The following is an 18,292-nucleotide window of genomic DNA, read 5'->3' as shown; positions in this document are numbered from 1 at the left end:
GCAGCGGGTGACGGGGCGCTGATTCTGCCCAATCTCGGTTTCCCGTCCCTCCCACAGCCGGGAGTGGGGCTCCAGGTCTGGCCCGTTTTGGGCGGCCCCACTCACGGGTCGAGCCTCGGCGGGGCAGGAGATGACGGTGCAGAAAGGCCCGGGCAGGGTGGGGGTGGGTGCAGCAGCTGCGGCGGGGGCGGGGCGGCCAGGGCTGCTGGGAATAGGGAGGGTGAGGGCTTCTTCCCCGGGCACTGGGAGCCACGCCGCGGAAGCCGCGCGCGGGCTGGGGACGTGCACGTAGTCAGCTTTCCCTTCCCACCCGGGGCGCACCAGGAGATGAGGCCGGGAGGGGGCAGTTCGGCCCGCGGCCCCACACGTCCAGTGCCCACTCAGGGCCTGCCAATTTCCAGGTGCTTTCCATCTATCTTGTCATCGACCCCTCTTCTCTGCCTGTCACAGACGAAGTTCACAGAAGGGTACCAACTCACCCAGGATCACAGAACGCATGCATTGCAGAGCTGAGTGCGACTCAGAAGCCCTCGCTTCCCAGAGATTGCAGCGGCGCCGCGCCAGCCCTGGATCCGGGCCTAAGCAAGGGAGCTAGACACCGGATCCCCAAGCACCTCCACCCTCCTGGGGTTCCTCTATTAAAGACCTAGTATCTGGACGCTTCTACAGTGCAAAATCACCCCCCACCCACAACTCCTGTGCTGCCTGGTCGATAGAGAAAAGAGACGCGAAACAGAAAAAAAAATGGAGTTTATGTGCAGGGTTCGTCGGGGTAGTGGAGAGAGGCCGTTGAATAGTAGGGGCTTCGCTCACTCCCGCCAGGGGGCGCCAGGAAGCCAAGAAGGATGTGCAGCCGCGGACTGGTTCCAAGCCCCTTCAGAGGCGCGGGATCTCAGGGGGAGGGACTGGCTTCAGAGCCCAAGTAGGAGGCGGTCCGGCTCTCAGGAGTGCTGTAAATGGTTAAAGCCCCAGGCAGGCCCAGGGCTGGGCCTCCCAAGGCTGCCTGGACATCCAGCAGGAGTGGGGCCCCGAGCGTGGGGTCCTTCCCTAGGAGAAGTGGGGCTGTGCTCACCAGGGGAAAGGTTCCCCCTCCTTTCTTCAGGGAAGGAGAGCCCTGCCTGCCTGCCTTCTGCTCAGTTAGGATGAAGCATCCATTCTTAACCTCCCCACTCTCGCCCAATGGTGAGGGCACGGGTGGCTCAATGAACGCGCTCTGCAGGGCAGCCTGAACTCAGGATTTCCCTGCAAATTGCAGATTGCCCCCTCACTCAATCAAGGTAGCTCAGCCCAATCACGGCGTCCTCCCAGGTATGAGTCATCACAACCATTACCTGGGCTTGGAGAATTTAACCCCTTGACCGCCAGCTCAGGCTCACCCAGCTCTGGAACCAAGGGCTGCATCTGCGTGAGAACCGCAGGGAGCAGCTGGGGAGGAGACCTAGCAGCTGAGGGGAACAGCTGGGAAATCACTGCGGCAATTCTCCTAGAGACATGGCTCTGGCTCACAGAGAACAGCTATGGACCAGAGGGCTTGGCTCAGCCACCCCTGGCCTCTGCCCTCCCGGATCCACTTCTTACCAAGGACAGCTCCATGTCCAAGTCCATCAGGGTCCATTCTCGCCCTTGGAGACTGGGGCCCAGCACCTGAGGAGAGCTCTGGGTCAGTGGTGCCCTCTCCAGGCTCCACAGAGAGCTAGACCCCACCAGGTCTCATGCCCCTGTTTCAGCAGAAGGGGTACTCACATCTAGAGGCCCTGCAGACTCCACACTTTCTTGAGGGGGCTGAAGCAGCATCGGAGGCAGCAGACTCTCTGGGCTCCTGTCCCCGCTCTCCAGGCCCAGAGGCCCCCTGTGCAGAGAGAACTGCTTTTGAGAGAACTGCTTTTGGCCTGCAGTGTACGCCCTCCATTAAGTTCCCAAGGAACCCAGATGCATCAAGATTTAAATCCCCCAACATTTAGAAAATGATACGAGAGGACCCCCATCCTTTTTCTACCCCCAACCTCCCCACCCCTGCCATAAAGGGGCACAGAGAAAGTGCCTCTGCTTCCTACCTGGGACCTGGAGTTTGGGTGGTGGAGCTGGGGCTTTGGGACCCCTCCCCTCCCTATGTAAATGTCAATATCAATGCTTCTTTCTTTTCTTTTTTTTCTCTCTGTCTCGCTCTTTCTTCTTTCTTTCCTTCTTTCTCTTTCTTTTCTTTTTCTTTTTTTCTTTTTTTTTGAGACAGAGTTTGACTATGTCACACAGGCTGGAGTGCAGTGGCACCATCTGGGCTCACTGCAGCCTTCACCTTCCAAGTTCAAGTGACTCTCCTGCCTCAGCCTCCTGAGTAGCTGGGACTACAGGCAAATGCCACTACACCCAGCTAATTTTTGTATTTTTAGCAGAGGTGGGAGGGGGGGGTCTCACCATGTTGGCCAGGCTGGTGTTGAACTCCTGACCTCAAGTGATCTGTCCACCTCAGCCTCCCAAAGTGCCAGGATTACAGGCATGAGCCATAATCATAGCCACCAAGGCTTCTTAAACTATTGTGTATTTTACAATCACCCCAGGGAACTCATTTAATATGTAGGTTCCTAAGCCTTTCCACAGATGCTGAGTGCCCTGACTGGGAGGCTCTGCTTTCCACAGGACTCTGATGCTGGGGCCAAGAAATCAGGTGAGTATCATGGAGTCAAATGGCTAGGAAGCTTTGTGGGCTGGTAAGGGCTGTTCTATCACAGGGCTCATGGTCCAGCTGGGGCTCTGCTCACCTGTCAGGTATCTCCCTGGGATCCTCTGGTTCAGGCTGTTGGGCATTCCTGGGCCCCTCGGGGCTGAAGCTCCCTTTCCCTTCCAGGATGGCCTGCACCACAGCCACAGGCAGCGGTGGGGGGGCTGTCACGCAGAAGTCACACTCGTTTGGGGCCAGGGCCAGCCCGGCCTCGCCATCCCCCCCTGGACTGGCCGGCTCTTCTTTGAGCAGTGCCAGGCCCTTCTCCCTGCACCGGAGAAAAGCTTCAACCAGACCCTGGCACTGATTTCTCCCTTTACCCCCACAGCCATCTGGGCTGCCAGGCTCTCCCCCACAGGCCCCCCAGGGGCAGCCCTGTCCCCCTTACCTCCTGCCATCACTGGAGGGAGAAAGCCTGATCCCCTCAGGGGATGGAGAGTCTTCTGGGATGTCAGAGATGATGGGGCCCCTGGCCCTGTGAGGGCTGAGGCCCAAAGTCGTCTCTGGGAGGGGCTGTAAGTAGAAGGCTAGGCCCAGCCCTTGGCCTGTAGGTACAGGGAGAGCCAGAACCCCACCAACACCCACCTGGGCCAGGTCTAAGGGAGAAGGTTTGAGGGAAGAGGCTCAGTCCATGCTGGAGGGCCTGGGTCTGGTTGGGGGGAAGACTGGCTTCCATCTTCTCTTCCTTTTAGGGGATGGGGAGAAGGAACAGGCTCTCCATAAGCCCAGCCATGCCCTTGGGAAGGGGGAAGAAGACAAACCTACCGACTGGATGAAGTAGGGGTCCTGCAGAAGGGCACCAGGTAGAGGGCAGGTGTTGAACTTGGCAGGTGTTGGGCATGAGCTCCCCTCATCCAGCATCAGGGACCTGTGTGGTCGACCAGGGCACAGGCAGGCGTGGGGCAGGGTCAGCCCCCATGCCCCTCGGCCTGCACTTCCCTCCCTCCCTCAGGCCCCAGCAGCCAAGTCAGCAGAGCTGAGGCCTGTTGCCAGGGTGTCAGTCACATGCTGGAGGTGGAAGGGGCTCCCCCCAGAGATGGGGGCCCTTTGCGGGCAGAGAGGGGAGGGAGGGAACCTGGTTTGAGCCCCAGGCCCTCAGCTGTTGGGAAGCCTTGGGGGGAGGGGCAAGGGGCTGCTGGGGCAGGAATTTGGGAATAAGGTCCTGGAATGAGAGGATCTGGGAGTGGGGGTATCAGGTGGCAGAGTTTGGGGGAAGTGGATCCTAGATGGGGTGAGGAAGCCTGTAGTGCAGGGGGAGGAATGAGGATTCCTGATGAAGGAGTTTCTGGAGGAGAAGGGGTCCTTGCAAGGGGTCTTCTGGGGGGTCTTGGAAGTGGGTGTGGGCCTTCTTGGCTTTCTCACTCACAGCTTTCTCTTGCCTCCTGCATTGCTCGGCCCCGCCTGAAGTGGCCCAAAGAGACACTGGATCAGCTGAAAAGAAAGCAAAGGGTTAATTCATACTTTGGACACCCCTCCCACCCCTGCACTTCCAGGTGAGGGAGGGAGGTTTAACCAGGGGCGCCGGGGGACTGGGCGGTGGAATGGGGTGTCGAGGAGTGGGAGGGAGAAGTGAGGCATGGGGAGAGGAACACCTTGCCAATGACCCGGTGCTGCTGACCGTGGCTCTGCCGAAGTGTCATCACCTCCCTCCACAAGATCTCGTTCTGCCTGAGGAAGGGGTGGGAGGGTGCTGAGGCATCTGAGGGTTCGCCCAGTCACCACCCCCCACAGAATGGCGAGGCCGGGGACCCAGGAGACCACCCCGATGATTGGCCATCCTAGAGATCGCCCGTAAGCCTGGATGGAAGCGCCAAGGCCGGAGAGAGGAAGGGGCTGCCCAGAACCGCCTGCCGGCCAGTAATGGTCTCATCCCGAACCCTCCACCCCCCGTCCCCTCTTTCCCCACCCGCCCCCGCACTGCCTGAGCTCCCGCAGCCGCGCCTCGGTGCTCTCCTGCACTCCCCGCAAAGCCTGCACCTCGCCCAGTAGTCGACCCAGGTCCTCCGGGCGCCAGCGGCCGTCGTCGCCGCGCAGCGCAGGCACCTGCGGGCGGGAGGCACCGTCGGGACTGGGTCGCAGGAGCAAGGACGGCAGTCCCAGCACCCCTCCTCCGCTTTGCTCATTCCCACAGGCCGCCCCCACCTTGCGCCGCACGCGCTCCAGTAGCTGCTCGCGGCCGCGCACGAAGCTCGGGTGCTGGAACTCGACGTGGTCGCGCTCCGGCCTAAGCAGGCCGCCCTGCTCGATGCTCACCACCTTCCGAAAACCGTCTGGGGAGTGGGGCGTGGGGGCGTGGGTCGCCCCATCCCCGGCACCGAATCCCCCATCCCCGCTCCCTGCCCGGCCGTAGGGACTCACACATGTTGAGTTGGCGCACGAAGCTCGCCATGTTGCTATGCTTGAAATACTGGGGCAGCACTTCCTTGGCGAAGCGGCTCTGGTCGCTTACGAGGAAACTGGTCCCGCTCTACCAAGAACGCCGCCCGCCCACCGTGCGGGCGGAGACCAAGAGGGTGAGCGGTGCCCGCCCACGGCTAGTCCTGCGCTCCGGCGTGCGCACACACACTCACTCTGGGGTCCAGGCCTACCGCTTACGGGGACATGGGTCGAGGCCAGGCCAGAATGGGCTCCGAGGCCTGGCCTGGAGCGACCACAGTGAGTCCCTATCCCCAGCCAGACCCTGACTCCATGCTCGGTTCTCAGAAAGGAGAGGCTGACGGGGTTGCAGCCTTGGACAGGCCCCAGCCCCGCAGTGTGCCCTGAACTAGACCAGCCCTTCCCATTTCCTGGCCTCTGTTTTCCCATCTGTCGGATGGGGTAGGGTGGGAACTAAATGGCCTCGAAGGTCCCTCGGGCTCTAGGTCTCCAGAAGGCTGCCTTCTTCGGCCGCAGAGGAAACCCCCGTCTCGCACGCCCCCTCCACGGTGAACTTCTCTGAATGGCTGAATCTGGGGATCCACGGCCAGTCCCACGCGGGGGTTGGGCGGGCATGGGTGTTCACTGGCGTGGAGGGACCCCGGGACCACTGGGGGAATCGAGGGGCCCCGGCCCTCACCGGGCTCCAGCGGATCAGGTGGTCTGTGCCTGGGTCCCCCACCAGCGCCCATAGCTTGCCGAGGAAGGCAGGCACGGGGCTGGGGCCTGGCTCCGTGGGCAGCGCTGCTGGCGCTTCCTGCATGGTGCAGTCTCGGCCCGGCTCAGCGCTCGGGCCCGGCCGCTGCGGGCTCGTCAAAGCCGCGGAAAGTGCTGCGTTTGCCGCCCGCTCCGCCCCACTCCGCCCCAGGGCGCCGGGTCAGGCGGGGGCCACGTGCAAGCCCGCGGGGCGGGGCTGGGACAGCGGCCGAGGCACCAGCAGGCAGAAAAGGCTGGCTGGATGGGATGTGTGGAGTGGAGTGGGGGGGGGGGGGGGCGAGTGGGAGACTTGGGTTCGAGTCCCACCCTTCTCAGTCCCTCTATTTCCTTCTCTGGTCTACGGGAGAAATAGCCGGTGCGCGACCTGGTGTGGGCTGGGCAAGTGCTAGAAGGTAATGGCCAGAGGCACAGTGAAGCCTCAGGCAGGGGAAGCAGATAGGAAGGTGGGGCTCCCGCCCAAGCCCTTGGAGGTAGTCATTCCAAGGGTGCGAGTGTCCCGCCCCTGACCCCCCGCAGCTGTGTCAGTCCAGAGGACCCTGAGGAAACCCCACCTCTGCCAGGATGGCTCCTCCGGTCCCCCGTGAGTTCCCTGCCCTTCCCTTTCAGATCCGACCCCGCCTTTAACAGGACTCTCAGAAACACTGCAGGATTTGTTTATTTCACACTCACCCCTGAGGCCCGGCCCGCGCCCGTGCCCTCCCTCTCCCCGCGCCAGGGCCGCAGAGATGCAGAGTCCGCAGAGGGGTGGAGGCAAGAGGGGGGGCAGTGTGTCCAGGACCGAGCGGGTGGGGCGTCTGCAGAGGGTGAGAGCAGCGAGTGGTCTGAGGGCGCCCAGTACTGGTCCCGATGCCATCACAGTTCCCAACTCCGTAAAGACCCGGGCGGGCAACAATCCCGAAAGAAGGCACTAGCAGTCGGGGCGCGCCTGGGCACATCCGTCCCATCTCGGAGCGCTTACGTCTGCGGGGACGGGGGAGAGAAGTCGCCCAATCGCGCCACGAGCGTGGGCCGCCAGGGATGCGGTTCGCGCGTGAGCTTGAGGGTATAGGTGCGCAGGCGCGGACAGTGCGCGCGGAAGGCTTCCAGCACCGAGTGGCTCACCACGCAGAAGCAATGCACCTCGCGCAGGGCCGCGCAGCGCGCCGCCAGCTCCTCCAGCGCGGCGTTCAGCTCGGCTGAGGCGGCTGCGCGCACCTCGAGTGCGCGCAGGGTTGCGGCGTAGTGGTGCGCTGCGAAGCGCACTGGGCCTACGGTGTCGCCTGAGAGGTTGAGGCGCAGAGCAGCCACGGGGACCGCTGGCTGCAGGACGCGCGTCACGCTCTCAAAGGGCAGCGCGGGCTCCAGCTCCAGCTCCACTGCCAGCCCAGGGTGGCGGCGGCGCAACGCTGCCCAGGCTTCGTTGGGCAGCGGGGACGCGCGTGCATCCTCGGGGCACGCGCACCGCAGAGCCAGGAGCGCGAAAGGCGCGCGGTCTGGCGCCGCCAGCGCTTCGAGGATAGCGTGGGACAAACTGGCTAGGTGCAGGCCGAGAGCGCGCAGGCGCGGGCAGGCCTCCAGTAGCTCGAGCACTGAGCCGGGACCCACGCTGCCCACTAGTGTACTGTTGTCCAGAAAAAGGCTGTGGAGCTCGGGACAGCCGCGCGCCGCCTGCAGCACTAGCGCGTCGTCCAGTGTGAAGGGCAAGCGCCGCAGGTCGAGGTGGCGTAGCTCGCGGGCCGCCCCGCACACAGCGTGCACAGCCTCCAGGACGTCGCGGCCCGCGTCGAAGAGCGGCTTCTCTCCGCGGCACTCCAGGCGCAGGCCTCGCAGCCCCAGGGCACGGCCCGCCAGAACCATCAGCAGCTCGATGGCCGCCCGGCGGCTCACCTCCCTCGATGGCTCAAATTCCAGCCGGAGGTTGTGAACGTGGTCCAGGCAGGTGGACAGATAAAGTGGCAGCATGCCTTCCAGCTCACATTCGCAACTTGAGTTAGAGCCGTGCAGAAAAGGCCTCGGCTGAGTCCCCGCGACCAGGGAAGAACCCTCTATCCACCCCTTAGCTGGGATTCCAGCTGCCATCCCATTTCCTGCCTCCCTCCCCACGTCTCTGTCCAGACCACAACTGTTGCCCCAAAGGAGGGAACTCGCATCCTATCCTTTTAGAAGATTTCAGTGGCGTCTGCCACAGGATGAAACCTGGACATGGAGAGCCAATGATATTTTAGGAACTGGGCTTTCTCAGCTGTCTCTAAGAAGTCTTGGCGTGGTTCGAATTCCGCCCCTGCCATTCCCTAGCTGAGTGACCTGTGGGAAGTGATTAAGTCTGTCTGCCTCAGCTTCCTATCTGGGCAATGGAGGTAATGATAATACCTATTTACCACACAGGTTTTCGTAAAGATTAAATCAGTTAATATATGTAAGGCACTTAAAAACAATGGTTGGTATATATTAGGTAGTCAATACATGTCAGCAATTATTATTATTACTATTATTATTTTGAGATAAAGTCTCACTCTGTCGCCAAGCTGGAGTGCAGTGGCGGGATCTTGGCTCACTGCAACCTCCGCCTCCCGGGTTCAAGCGATTCTCGTGCCTCAGCCTCCGAAGTAGCTGGGATTACAGGCGCCCGCCACCACACCCGGCTAGTTTTTGTATTTTAGTAGAGAGGGGATTTCAGCATTTTGGCCAGGGTGGTCTCAAACTCCTGACCTCAGGTGATCCACCCGCCTCGGCCTCCCAAAGTGCTGGGATTACAGGCATAAGCCACCGCACCCTGCCAGCAATTATTTTTTAATATGGGGGAGTCAACCTGAATCTCTAGCCCACGACTCCACAGAGAAGGTGAGTGGGCCATGGGGAGGGGAGTGTCGAGGAGCAGGCTCACCTGATTTTTGTGTCGTGCCACACGGTGCTGCAGGTAGCAGCGGCGGCCCAGGCCCTGCAGACCCTGGCGGCGGCAGCACGGTCTCTCAGGGGCAGGTGGCGGAAGATGAGTGCCAACACCTCCTCTGGCAGTCCCTCTCCAGTCTCGGCCATGGCCTGGATCCGGCTGGGGTGGGAGGATCCGCCACTCCCAATAGCTCCGGCCTGGAGAGAAAGGGACGTCTCTGGGCTTAGGAAGGCGCAAAGTGTTGCGGGAAGACCCATCTTAGGTGTACAAATGCTTGTGGCCTGAGTAACTGAGGGCCTCTCAGACAGCGTGGGGCATCAGATAACTGCTTTGTGAACACTTGTTCACAAAGCAGATTTCACAGCCTCACCTACTAAATCAGGCTCTCCGGAAAGAGTAAGGTCCAGGAATCTGCATTTCAACAAGTCCCCGGTGACTCCACAGGTTCCACGTTGAGAACTCACCCCCCAACCTTTTTTTTTTTTTTTTTTTTTTTTTTTTTTTTTTTTTTTTTTTTTTTGAGACAGGGTCTCCCACTTTACCCAGGCTGGAGTGCAGTGGTGGCGCAATCACAACTCACTGCACCCTCTGTATCCCGGGCTCAAGCAATCCTCCCACCTCAGCCTCCCGAGTAGCTGGGACTACAGGGGCACGCCACCACGCCTGGCTAATTTTTGTAATTTTGTTTCAGATACGAGGTCTCGCTTTGTTGCTCAGACTGACCTCGAACTCCTGGGCTCGAGCGATCGGCCCGCCTCGGCCTCCCAAAGTGATGGGATTACGGGGATGAGCCACGGCGCCCGGCCTGAGAAACCCCTTCTTAACCCGGCCGGTTAGTAGAAAGTGACTACCGGGAGCATTAATGTAGACTTTTCCTTATCAGGGACCATGAGCCAATCAGGAAGCGAGGTGTGGGCGGGGCAAAGCTGGATCCGCCCCGGGAGGGGAGGCTCTTTCCCCGCCTCCTTCCCCGCCTCCGCCTCGCGGGGGAGATGTCCCGGGTGCTTCCTAAGACAGCCCCACAAGATGAAAAAAAACTTGGGGCTCTGGGACCTGACGGTTCTGGTGCCTGAGGGGCTCAAGTTTCAAGTGCCGACCCCTGAGCAGTCCTGGCTCCCGCTGGGCACTTTGGGTTTGGCTGGAACTCCGCAGACCCACCCTGGAGAGCAGCCTTTAGAGGGGGATGGGTTACTGGAAAAGTGTGCGTCCTCTTTGAAGTTGCCAATCTTGTTTGTTTTTTCTTTTTGTTTTGTTTTGTTCTGAGACGGAATCTAGCTGTGTCGCCCAGGCTGGAGTGCAGTGGCGAGATCTCGGCTCACTGCAACCTCCACCTCGCAGGTTCAAGAGATTCTCCTGCCGCGGCCTCGCGAGTAGCTGGGACTACAGGCGCGCGCCACCACGTCCGGCTAATTTTTGTATTTTTAGTAGAGATGGGGTTTCACCATATTGGCCAGGCTGGTCCTGAACTCCTGATCTCAGGTGATCCACCTGCCTCGGCCTCTCAAAGTGCTGGGATTACAGGCGTGAGCCACTGCGCCCGGCCGCCAATCTTGTTTTAAGGTTCCTGAAGGTTTGCGTACACAAGGCTTCACACTACTCGCCAGTTAATGTTCCCATATCTTCCGGGCTAACAGTTTCTCCCGGAATTTGTGCCACGTGTTTCCTGGGGCTTCAGATACGCTCGGCTGGGCTTGTACCTGGGACACATGGGCACCCCGTTTTGAGTGCCCACTGGCAGCAGCGATCTTGAAGCCGGATCCCCAGGGGCACCAGAAAATTCTGGTCTCCAGGGGGCGCTCCCTTGATCTACCGAAATCTGGCAGCTCTCGCTCTTACGAGCCCCCGGCCTCGTAAGAATCGCAAACCCCCAAAGTCCCGGTCTTCCTGCCGTCTAACCTTGGGCGCTGGTGTCTTACCTGCTCAGCGGACCAGATGGGCTTTGCCCGGGACAGGGGACTGGCAGCAGAGGGCAGCGGGCGGGAAGCAGCCACCGGGAGCCCGCGGAGCAGGACGTGCGGGCGGACTAGGAGGCTCGGGCTAGGGCACCGCCCCAGCGCCTCCGCGCACACCCGGAAGCGGCGCGAGTAGAGCGGAGCCTGGCGGGCGTGGGAACCCAGGCCCAGCCGAGGCGGCCAGGTTAGTGCAGTTGGTGGGTGGGTGTGTGGGTGGGCTCCCCAGTGCGGGCGGGAGCGGAGGTGGATCTTGGCTCCGAAGCGTGGGCGCGGCGCAGATGTCACCAGCGGCTGCTCCAGCCAGCTGGTGGCGGCGGCCTATTGGGCTGTTCCCGTGGGAGGCGGGGGGCGGTACTGAATTTGGCCCCCGCAGGCTCTTCGTCCCTGCCAGCGCTTTCGAGGAGCAGTAGGGCCCCGCAGGAGAGAGGGTGGGGGAGGAGGGGTGGTTCTGAACACCTCCTTGAGCGGAGACCCCCCTGTCCACCCCAGCCGATCGCACGTGCGAAACCCCAGCTTGAGGGTGGGCTAGTGGGAGCCTGGGAAGCTCCCCTCCAGCGCTCGGGAGCTGCGTAGCTGAGTAGGGGGTGTGCCCGGCGGGTCGCAAGGAGTCGCAGGCTTTCATTTCTGGGCCACGCCCACAGGCTGTCCCTGTCCACCCAGCCAGAGGTGGGGCTGCCCCGGGGACTGTTAAGTGTTCAAGGGGCACCGTGCGTGGCTTGCCCCTGGAAATAGCGGCAGACGTTGTTAGGTCGGTACCCAAGTGCCCCACAGTCTCCGGCCACCAAACGTTCTCAGGACCCAGCCTGGAAGCCTCAGCCCCTCCCAAAAAGGGACGACTACGGGTGGGTGGGGCGCGGGGCTTCCCAAGGAGGGGCTTCTGTGAAAGAACACGTTAGAAGAGCTGCCAGTCGGCGGATGCGAAACTAGGGCCCTGGCCTCTTTACCCTGTTAACTCGACCTCCAGCCTGGCTTACCTCCCCCATGGGTCTGGTACTAGTGAGTGTGAGGAAGCATCCCCAGTCTCCAGGTTCCCAGTACTCCCTGCCTCCCCACCCTCCCCTGCAGACCTGATGGGCAGACATTGGTCCCGTTTGGTCCCCACTTCCACCCCTTGGGGTGGGGCCACAACCATCGGGTCAGCACTCCCAAGTCAAGGGGCTAGGAAGATGTGAAAGAGGGAACGTTTCCAGGGGAGGTTCTCACTCTCTCCTACTCCCCAGGCCACTTTCCTAGGACTCCCCCTTATCTCACCTCCGTGGCTGGCTCCCTATCATGGACCCACTTGTCACCTGCAGAGTTTCCCACTTTTTCTTGTTTTGCTTTTAAAGAAAACAAATTTATTTTGCTCTTTTAATACAAAGAAAATGTCTCTACTTCACATAAAGCAGAAAATATTGCTAAATACAAAGAAAATAAAAATCACCCACAGTCCTTCCCCACCCCCACCTCCCTCCCTCCATCCTGCCCAGAGATAAACAAAATGCAAATTTCCTGTTACTATCCAGACTGTGGTTTGGTGTAAGTACACAGTATTAATGTTTTCTATGAAAAGATTAGGAGGCCAGGTGTGGTGCCTCACACCTGTGATCCCAGCACTTTGGGATGCTGAGGTGGGCAGATCGCTTGAGCCCAGGAGTTTGAGACCAGCCTGGGCAACATGGTGAAACTCCATCTCTACTAAAAATACAAAAACTAGCCAGGCTTGGTGGCGCATGCCTAAAGTCCTAGCTACTTGAAAGGCTGAGGTGAGAGGATTGCTTGAGCCGGGAAGGTCAAGGCTGCAGTGAGCCGTGATAGTGCCACTGCACTCCAGCCTGGGTGACAGAGCAAGACCCTGTCTCAAAAACAAGAAAATTTAGAAAACAAAGGTCGAGAGTAGTGGCTTACTCCTGTAATTCCAGCACGTTGCGAGGCCAGGACAGGATAGCTTCCTGTTCCTCATGTAAACAGATGGCAGCTGGGGCCACCCCATCTGTCCTGCCCCATAGCTAACACTCAACACTCCTCCTAGCCCACCATATATAAACCCTGATGACTGGAGAGTGCAGGAGTGTGACTGATGGGGCAGGAGGTAGGGCCTTGATCCCATGATTCTAGGAAAAGGGTAAGGTGGGGAGAAAGAGGGAGGGCAGTTTCTTACTTGCTGTCTCATGGGGTAGTAACTGGGAGACCACTGAGCTGTGGGTCAGTGCAGTGGTTCCCTGGCTGGGAATTTTGCCTCCGCTGGTCCAGGGCTAGGTTTTTGTCAGAAGATGGAGGAAGGAGATACTATGCTAGCACCAAGGGGCCCTGGCTTTTTCTGGACAGGGAAGGAATAGAACAATTTGTGTTGGAAATGACCAGAGCCGAACTCCAAGGGCTTTACAACAAAAAAGGATTATTTAGCTCACATAACTGAAAAGTCCAGGGTGCAGTGGCTTCAGGAACAGCTGGATCCAGGGGCGTAGTATGGTTGGGAGTGCACTGCTCCATCTCTTGACTATTTCTTTCTGTGTCAGCTTCATTCCCAGCCAGACTCTTCCCAAGCAGTATTAAAGGAGAGCTACCTCTTCCTTCCAGTTCAGTCCCAAGGGAAGGGAAAGGAGTGCCTCTTTCCTATTGGCTCAACCAGAGTTGCAGGGTTGATTCTCATGGGTCCAACTTAAGTCCTACACCCTGCTCTGAACTAATCACTGCAGAAATGTGAATGGAATGTGCAGATTAGCCAGGTCTGGTGCACAAGCCCGACCTGAAACTAGGGAGTGGGACACAGGCACATGGATTGAGAAGAGGGAGGAGGGAAGTCCCTAAGGTAAGTCAGGCTTTCAGGAGGGAATCTGGGTAGATGCAAACTACAGGTGTCCTTCGAAGTGAAGACAGGAGGTTTAGTCTTAGGCTGAGGTCCTCCAGAGATGCTGGGCTCAAGTCTACTCAGAAGGCAAGGCCAGGAGCATATGGGTCTTGTTGGCTTTGGGGCATGAGCACCATCCAGCATGAAGATGTCTCTGGTCCATGTTGGTTAGAGAGACACACAGGCCTGAGGAGGAGGCAGAGAGGCCCCACTGCAGAATCTGCCTCTGCTCCCCCTCCACTGTGACCCTGGGCTCTTTCGCTGAGAAGGCAGTGGAGGGACAGTCCTCACTGCAAGCCTGGGGTGGGTGGGACTCAGTACAGGGCCAGGAGCTCAAGGGGCTTCCTGTGAGATGGGCTCAAGGGCTCAAGGGGCTTACTGTCCCAAGTATGCCAACCAGTGGTGGGGACAACTGAACCATGTGGGACTTGAGGTTACGGTGGTGGAGACGCTGAACCACGTGGGGCTGGACGGTTGTCTCCAGGGCAGAGGGAGGGGGGATGAACTGGATACCCGACTGTCTGCATCTCCAGGAGGTGAGATGGCAGCTGGGCAAAATGGGCACGAAGAGTGGGTGGGCAGCGCATACCTGTTTGTGGAATCCTCGCTGGACAAGGTGGTCCTGTCGGATGCCTACGCGCACCCCCAGCAGAAGGTGGCAGTGTACAGGGCTCTGCAGGCTGCCTTGGCAGGTGCGTGGGTGGGCGGGCATGTGGAGAGGAAGGGGTGGCCTGGGGCATTTTGTGGGTGGGCCTGGGCTTAGCCACCTTTAAGGAGAAGATTTAGGGTGGGAGGAGCAAGACAGAGGACCCCTGGCTGTGCAGGCTCTCTTCTCTGCTTGTGGCATGACCTTGACGGTAGACGTGTGTCCTCGTCTGTGTATGATTTACCTATTTGTGCACTAACATCTCTTGCTCCATCCCCGCCCCCCTCCACCAGCTGGCTCACTCCTTTCTACTAATTGTGGATGTCTCTCTCCTCTTTTCCTCTCTTACTCCAGCACTTCTTGCTCAAGACCCCTCCCCAGTACCTACCCTTCCAGGCCCCCCTTTCCCATCTCAGGGCAGAGGCCACAGGAGGCTGAAGCGGGTTGGGGGATCTGTTCGTGGCCTCAGAGCAGCGAAAGCCGCCGCTCTTCTTCCCGAGCAGTGGGAGCCGCGCTTGGTGGAGGCCGAAGACCTGAGACCTCCCACCCTCCTCTGCCCTGCTGGCCGCCTACCCAGACGGCTTGGTTGCCCAGGGCACACGCCCCCTTTTCTGTGCTTCGAAGTCCCTCTCTTTTGTCAACCCTCATTTGGGGCGTGAGAGCTTGGACTAGGTGGCACCCACTCTGTCTTGGGGTGCTCCCTGTGACAGGTCCTGGTCTTCTTTCTGGGTTGTTGCTGTTTGCATCCCAATTTTGCTTCCCAGCTGGGTATTCTGGGGTACCTGCACCCTAGGTCAGGGGATGGGACACGGGGCTTCACCACGGGCTTCACCCCTCCTCTGGCCGTTTGGAGAACGACCGAGCTTAGGGACCGCCAGGCGCCTGACTGCCCGCCTCCGCAGAGAGCGGCGGGAGCCCGGAAGTGCTGCAGATGCTGAAGATCCACCGCAGCGACCCGCAGCTGATCGTGCAGCTGCGATTCTGCGGGCGGCAGCCCTGCGGCCGCTTCCTCCGCGCCTACCGCGAGGGGGCGCTGCGCGCCGCGCTGCAGAGGACCCTGGCGGCCGCGCTCGCCCAGCGTTCCGTGGCGCTGCAACTGGAGCTGCGCGCCGGCGCTGAGCGGCTGGACGCTTTGCTGGCGGACGAGGAGCGCTGTTTGAGTTGTATCCTAGCCCAGCAGGTGCGGCCCGGCTGGGGTCAGGATGGTGTAGGGCGGGAATCCACGGCTAAGTCCCCCGTGACGGCATGCTCCCTTCCCCTAGCCCGACCGGCTCCGGGATGAAGAACTGGCCGAGCTGGAGGATGCGCTGCGAAATCTGAAGTGCGGCTCGGGGACCCAGGGTGGCGACGGGGAGGTCACATCGGCCCCCTCGCAGCCCCCGGTGCCCTCTCTGTCGGATGTGAAGCCGCCACCTGCCCAGACTTTTCTGTTCCAGGGTCAGCCTGTAGGTGAGGCGCAGGCGGAGAGGCAGGGTCACCAGGAAGTTGGAGTCTGGGGAGGGGCAGGGGTCGTTGCCGGGTGGGGATGGGTGGGACCGGCGCTGGAGGTCCCCGCCCTCACCCGGCTTCCCACTCCCTCCGCAGTGAACCGGCCGCTGAGCCTGCAGGACCAACAGACGTTCGCGCGCTCCGTGGGCCTCAAATGGCGCAAGGTGGGGCGTTCGCTGCAGCGGGGCTGCCGGGCGCTGCGGGACCCGGCGCTGGATTCGCTGGCTTACGAGTACGAGCGTGAGGGACTGTACGAGCAGGCCTTCCAGCTGCTGCGGCGCTTCGTGCAGGCCGAGGGCCGCCGCGCCACGCTGCAGCGCCTGGTGGAGGCACTTGAGGAGAACGAGCTCACCAGCCTGGCAGAGGACTTGCTGGGCCTGACCGATCCCAATGGCGGCCTGGCCTAGACCAGGGGTGCAGCCAGCTTTTGGAGAACCTGGATGGCCCTAGGTTTCCTTCTGCTGCTATTGCTGAACCCCTGTCCATCCATGGGACCCTGAAACCCCATCTGGCCTATCTGCTGGACCTGCTGGGGCAGAGTTGATTGCCTTCCCCAGGAGCCAGACCAGCACCCACTGAGCCCGCTGGGGGTGCACCATTGGGGATTCTGCCTCAGGTACTTTGATAGAGTGTGGGGCGGGGGGGACCTGCTTTGGAGATCAACCTCACCTTCTCCCACCCAGAAGCGGAGCTTACAACCAGCCCTTACAGTTTCACTCATGAAGCACCTTGACCTTTGGTGTCCTGGACTTCATCCTGGGTGCTGCAGATACTGCAGTGAAGTAAAACACGAATCAATCCTGACTGCCCCCAGCTCACACTCAGTGTGGGACCCCGAATGTAAAGCAATTATAATAAAGTATAACATGGGTTTTGATGTGAGACATACAAGTAGTAGTGGCTTACACCTGTAATCCCAACAATTTGGGAGGCAGAGGCGGGAGAATTGCTTGAGCTCAGGAGTTTGAGACCAGCCTGGGTAGTCCCAGCCACTTAGGAGGCTGAGGTGGGAGGATCCCTGGAGTGTGGAAGGTTGAGGCTGCAGTGAGATGTGATTGAGCCACTGCACTCCAGCCTGGGTGACAGAGTGAGACCCTGTCCCCGCCCCCCCCCCCAAAAAAAAGAATTTGTGGAGGATGGAGGAAGGAGCCTAACCTGGACAGGGGACAGGTGGTAGGCTTCCTGGAGATGAGTGTGAGAAGGTATGGGGTGGGGTATCAAGAGAAGGGCAATGTTCGGGGCACCGACAGCCTTAGGCAAGAGCTTGAGGAAGATGCGAGAGAGGGACATTAGAAGGACAGTTAAAAGTGTCTGGATCTGTGGTTTGGTGGATTTGCTGAGACCTGGAGCTGAGGCTGATCACGTGTGTGGGGGGATCTGATAAGCCATTTTACAGGGTGTGGGTTTTTCAATGAGGCCAGTGAGAAGCCTTTGAAGGGTTTCGGAAGTTAAGACTGGGAGGTTTTTTTGTTTTGTTTGTGTCTTTTTTTTGAGATGGAGCTTCGCTCTTATTGCCCAGGCTGGAGTGTAATGGCACGTTCTTGGCTCACTGCAACCTCCACCTCCCATGTTCAAGCAATTTTCCTGCCTCAGCCTCCAAAGTAGCTGGGATTACACGCGCCCACCACCATGCCCAGCTAATTTTGTATTTTTAGTAGAAATGGGATTTCTCCATGTTGGTCAGGCTGGTCTCAAACTCCTGACCTCAGGTGATCCACCCTCCTTGGTCTCCCAAAGTGCTAGGATTACAGGCGTGAGCCATCGCACCTGGCCAAGACTGGGAGGTTGATGAGGATGGGGGTGGGGGAAATGGTGGCCCCAGGCTGGGGCAGCAGCAGCAGAGATGGGGGAAGGGGATTACCACCAAGAGCTGTGTGGGTGGAAGAGCAACAAGCCTGGTGACACTGAGTGAGGAATGGCTGAGAGAGGACCCCAAGTTTCTGCCTTTGCCAGTTGGATGGTGGGTGGGACTGCCTGCTGGGATGGGGCCCCGGGGGAAGTGAAGTGCTTGCTCTGTTTGGGACAAGTTGAGAATGATGTTCCTGCAGGGCATCCAGGGAGAGAGTATGAGGGCAGTTGGGTCTGTAGTTCTGAGTTCAGGACAAGGGTTCAATCTAAAGATTGATGAATAGACAAGTGGGAGTGTGTGGGGTGGCCCCAGGGGATGTCCTGAAGGACACCAACCAGAATGGGAACAGCCAAAGAGGAAGGAGGAAAACCAGGAGATTTGGAAACCAGGGGATTACCCACCCGCTATAATGGAGTGGGTAATTAGTCAAGACTGAGGAGCGTCTGTTGGACTCAGTTGAAAGGAGCTTACCAGGCAGGGGTCTTTCTGAGTCATGGTGGAGGCAGTCCGAAGCTTTATCACAGGAGGGAATGGGAGGTGAGGCCATGGAGAAAGCTGGAGCAGAGGACTCCTGATTACTTCGTGACCAGAAAGAGTGAGGCTCAGGGTGGAGAGTTGGCTTTTTTTTTTTGGACAGTCTTACTCTGTCACCAGGTTGGAGTGCAGTGGCACGATCTTGGCTCATTGCAGCCTTCGTCTCCCAGGTTCAGGTGATTTTCCTGCTTCAGCCTCCCAGTACCTGGGATTACAAGCACGTGCCACCACACCTGGCTAATGTTTATATTTTTAGCAGAGACAGGGTTTCTCCAT

General features: G+C 59.6%; 3 protein-coding genes across 6 annotated transcripts; 1 reads left to right on the top strand and 2 right to left on the bottom strand.

The window, feature by feature from the left end:
• Positions 1-729: 729 nt before the first annotated feature.
• HSF4 (heat shock transcription factor 4) lies at positions 730-6,005 on the bottom strand. 2 transcript variants are annotated; one of them, XM_050774987.1, is made up of 13 exons: positions 5,772-6,005; positions 5,075-5,183; positions 4,859-4,986; positions 4,635-4,759; positions 4,309-4,384; positions 4,083-4,147; positions 3,482-3,584; positions 3,105-3,243; positions 2,757-2,880; positions 1,744-1,849; positions 1,579-1,644; positions 1,332-1,401; positions 730-1,047 (listed from the first exon to the last, which is right to left on the bottom strand). In XM_050774987.1, exons 1-13 carry the CDS (start codon positions 5,892-5,894, stop codon positions 893-895), a joined length of 1,389 nt encoding a protein of 462 aa, XP_050630944.1. In that variant the 5' UTR covers positions 5,895-6,005; the 3' UTR covers positions 730-892. The 2 variants fall into 2 exon arrangements, with proteins under 2 accessions (XP_050630944.1, XP_050630943.1); XM_050774986.1 differs by having other exon boundaries at positions 2,757-2,984; positions 3,105-3,229.
• Positions 6,006-6,487: 482 nt separating this feature from the next.
• FBXL8 (F-box and leucine rich repeat protein 8) lies at positions 6,488-10,763 on the bottom strand. The gene is made up of 3 exons (XM_050774954.1): positions 10,634-10,763; positions 8,712-8,914; positions 6,488-7,811 (listed from the first exon to the last, which is right to left on the bottom strand). The coding sequence occupies exons 2-3, from the start codon at positions 8,861-8,863 to the stop codon at positions 6,803-6,805; spliced, it is 1,161 nt and encodes a 386-aa protein (XP_050630911.1). The 5' UTR covers positions 8,864-8,914; positions 10,634-10,763; the 3' UTR covers positions 6,488-6,802.
• Positions 10,764-10,775: 12 nt separating this feature from the next.
• On the top strand, positions 10,776-16,517 carry TRADD (TNFRSF1A associated via death domain). Of its 3 annotated transcripts, none has more exons than XM_050774956.1 (5): positions 10,776-10,853; positions 14,033-14,191; positions 15,048-15,325; positions 15,408-15,594; positions 15,730-16,517. In XM_050774956.1, the coding sequence occupies exons 2-5, from the start codon at positions 14,041-14,043 to the stop codon at positions 16,038-16,040; spliced, it is 927 nt and encodes a 308-aa protein (XP_050630913.1). In that variant the 5' UTR covers positions 10,776-10,853; positions 14,033-14,040; the 3' UTR covers positions 16,041-16,517. The 3 variants fall into 3 exon arrangements, with proteins under 3 accessions (XP_050630913.1, XP_050630914.1, XP_050630912.1); XM_050774957.1 differs by lacking the exon at positions 10,776-10,853 and adding an exon at positions 10,997-11,417; XM_050774955.1 differs by lacking the exon at positions 10,776-10,853 and having other exon boundaries at positions 10,997-14,191.
• The last annotated feature ends 1,775 nt before the right edge of the window (positions 16,518-18,292 follow it).

The sequence above is a fragment of the Macaca thibetana genome, chromosome 20 (genome assembly GCF_024542745.1).
Source record: "Macaca thibetana thibetana isolate TM-01 chromosome 20, ASM2454274v1, whole genome shotgun sequence".
Lineage (NCBI taxonomy): Eukaryota > Metazoa > Chordata > Mammalia > Primates > Cercopithecidae > Macaca > Macaca thibetana.
Note: the sequence above shows the minus strand (reverse complement) of the source record. Positions and strands in the feature narration are given on the sequence as shown.